At 56.2% G+C, this 3061-nt stretch overlaps 1 protein-coding gene across 1 annotated transcript; it reads left to right on the top strand.

The window, feature by feature from the left end:
- Positions 1-220: 220 nt before the first annotated feature.
- On the top strand, positions 221-1894 carry VDBG_00399 (conserved hypothetical protein; the record flags this gene model as incomplete). Its single annotated transcript, XM_003008672.1, has 1 exon — positions 221-1894. The coding sequence occupies one exon, from the start codon at positions 221-223 to the stop codon at positions 1892-1894; it is 1674 nt and encodes a 557-aa protein (XP_003008718.1).
- Between the last annotated feature and the right edge of the window lie 1167 nt (positions 1895-3061).

Here is a 3061-nt window from a genome sequence, read left to right as displayed (position 1 = left end):
CCTGGGAATCGTTTTCAAGACCCAAAAAAAAGATTGTTGCCCGGTCCCGGACCAGTGGTTTCTTCGATGGGAAAGGGGAAAACGAGCCCTTTCGGGGGGGAGTCCAGGCGATCACAGAAATCTGCCCCCGCGTGGATGTTTTGCACGCCAACTTAGCATTCGTTCCATGTGAGCCAAGCAACCAAAGTCGAAGGTCGCCGATGAGGCTTCGAGTCAATCCATGACCGTGGAGACCGAGACGGTATCGTCGATCCCCCAGGTGGCCCTGGCCCCGAACTCCAAGATGGAGAGCAGCAGCGGTACTCTCAAGGCGAAGGCCAGCACGGAAACCATCAAGCCCAAGAAGGACAAGAAGAAGGTCAGCCGCAAGCAACCGGCCGTGACCACAGCCATTGGTGAGACACAGCATCTTCTACCGAGTCCCCATCCCAGACACTGCCACCAGTACTCGACGTCAACAGTGCCGGCGTCGTATGGCGCTGTCCTGACCCCCACAAGCAGCCGTGATCGAGGCCTGCGGGGCGAGGGCAAGCACAGTTCGCGACTGGCCACTGCGTCCAACGCGCGAACACCCAGCGCGGGACTGTATCACATGAGCAACTTGCTGACCAAATCTCGTTCAGGATCCTCCAAGGCCGACATTTTTGAAGCCAAGGTGGCCAGCGCGGTTGACGAGGCAGACTCGTCAGACTCTGAAGAGACCTTTGTCTATGATTCTAATCCTCCAGATGCCGGTGACAGGCCTCGCCGCTATCACTCGCGCACACCGAGCGCCACGTCGATGGCCAGCCAGGCCGACCGGAACGCCATGCGCTCGATTCATTCAATCTTGGAGAACGGTGGTGGCCCGCCCCCCGTCATCATGAAGAAGGGCATGAAATTCGTCAATTCCTTTGCCGGTAGCGGTGGCGAGAACCTGACCGCGGGCGAAGATGATGGCAAGGGTAGCGGACGAAGCGCCGGCCCGGGCTCAGGCCGAGGGACTGCGCGACATCACCACCACAACCTTACACACATTGGTCGATGGGGCCGAAACCCAGGCAATACGCACACGTCGTTGTTCGACAACGACTCGCCCTTCCCGAACGCAGCGCGGTCCAAATTCTCCGGGGTCCAGTCTCGGCAGTCATCGGGTCCGCCGAGCCCTCGATTCCTTAACCATTCGCGAGGGCCTTCCGGTAACGGGAAGAGGCCCTTGGTCTCGGGGCCGTCGTACGACTTGGACGATCCCACTACAGGTGCCGATGATGAGAGGACACCACTCTTGTCGCCGTCTATGCGCTCCGCGCGAGGCCGAAGCCGACGCACCCCCGCGAGTCTACGACACCTCGAATCGCAATCATATCGACAGCAGCCTTCGTATCTGAACCGTTTTGCTGCGTGCCTGGTCATCACCATGATGCTTTTGCTAGTCATCACCGGCGCGATCGGCTTCATGTTCGCAACGTCACAGCCCTTGATGGACATAGAGCTCGCATCCATCAAGAATGTGGTGGCTAGCGACCCAGAGCTGATGTTCGACTTGACGGTCAGAGCACATAACCCAAATATTGTCGTCGTGTCAGTCGACCAAGCAAACATCGAGGTCTTTGCCAAGTCGCCCCACGCAGGCTCCGACAGCGACTGGTGGAAGTGGCCTCATGGCCCTGAAATGGGGGATGGCACCGACTCTGACATTCGCGTCAAGGACGACCCCCCCGACGACCTGCCTGACGACGCACCAAACATGCGCCTCGGTACAATTACCGAGTTCGATAGCCCTCTGTCATTCGAGGGCTCGTTCTTCAACAAAGGCATGTCTTCCTCTACAGGCGAAATGCGGCTCAGCCTACCCGGCAACCATTCCGCAGGCGGGCTCCGAACGCTGGAGCCGCATTATCCAAGACGAGTTTGATCTTGTGATCAAGGGGCGTTGTTCGCTACAGCCTTCCCCTTAGCCAACGTGTGAGGAGCGCGCCGATTTCCGGTCGAGCTACCGTCAAGCCCAACTCGGCCAACGATCCCTCTTTTCAACTCGACGCTGCCAGTTGACGGGAGATCTCCCAGCCTGAGCGCTCATCGACCGAGTAGCTCTTCAACCCATTTCATTTGTCATCCTACTCATACCGTTTCTGTATATTGAGCGTTGCATAGCACGGCATACCCATTGCAAAAGCAGGCGTTTAGCGGGTCTCATCTGACCAGTAACAAATCCAGAGACCAGAAACCTTGCAGCGTTTCGTTGTCTCGGAGTTGCTCCCCAAGGTTCCTCTTTCAACATTTCGTTTTCTTTTTGATTGGCGAGCCATAATGACAGGCGCCGCTTTTGACGCTACAAGATTCCTGACCTGTTGTTACTGGGTAGGCATGGCCTATTTTTCTGACTTACACACAAAGCGCCTCTGACGAGGATTTTCTTTCCCCTTTTTCATACTTGCGTTTCGCGATCCATAGACGGACAAAAAGGGCAACTAGGTCAATCTGTAATTTTAACGACTTTTTACGACAAAAAAAAACCAGCTTGAAAGAGGCGGGGCGATCGGAGGGCCCACGTGGCTGGTGCTATTGCTAAGCCCGGGTCGCAGAGGAGGTCCGGATGTCCGGAGTTTGATGTCGGTGGTGGCTTTCCCGTGTATCTAGGGACAAGGTAGAAGAAGGATAGACGACCACGCGTTAGGGTCAGGGAGGAAATTGAGATGCTTGCCACCTTGGCAGTTGACCAATCTGCGAGTTCCTTGCTCACTTTTCACGTGTCAAACTACGCGCAGTATCATCGCCATCGCACAGTGGGTCGGGTTGATACAGTCTCGTAACAGCGTCGACATCATTCATACCTAACGAGTATACAGAACAGAACTCGGTACATGTATGTGTCTACATGACCGAATCGTCAAGCCATGCGCATCTGACGTTGGGGCGAACCGCCACAGATTCCTCTCTACCTTGACGACTGCTAACCCCCCACCCGAGGAAACGCTGCCAAGTTTCGCCCAGTCATCATCTCTTTGAAACCCCCTCCCCTTAGCCCGGCGCTCGATCATCGCCTTTGCTCGCCCGTCAGATGCATATCCCAGGTAACATG

This window comes from Verticillium alfalfae, genomic scaffold, assembly GCF_000150825.1.
Source record: "Verticillium alfalfae VaMs.102 supercont1.1 genomic scaffold, whole genome shotgun sequence".
Lineage (NCBI taxonomy): Eukaryota > Fungi > Ascomycota > Sordariomycetes > Glomerellales > Plectosphaerellaceae > Verticillium > Verticillium alfalfae.
This window is presented reverse-complemented; position numbering and strand designations above follow the sequence as displayed.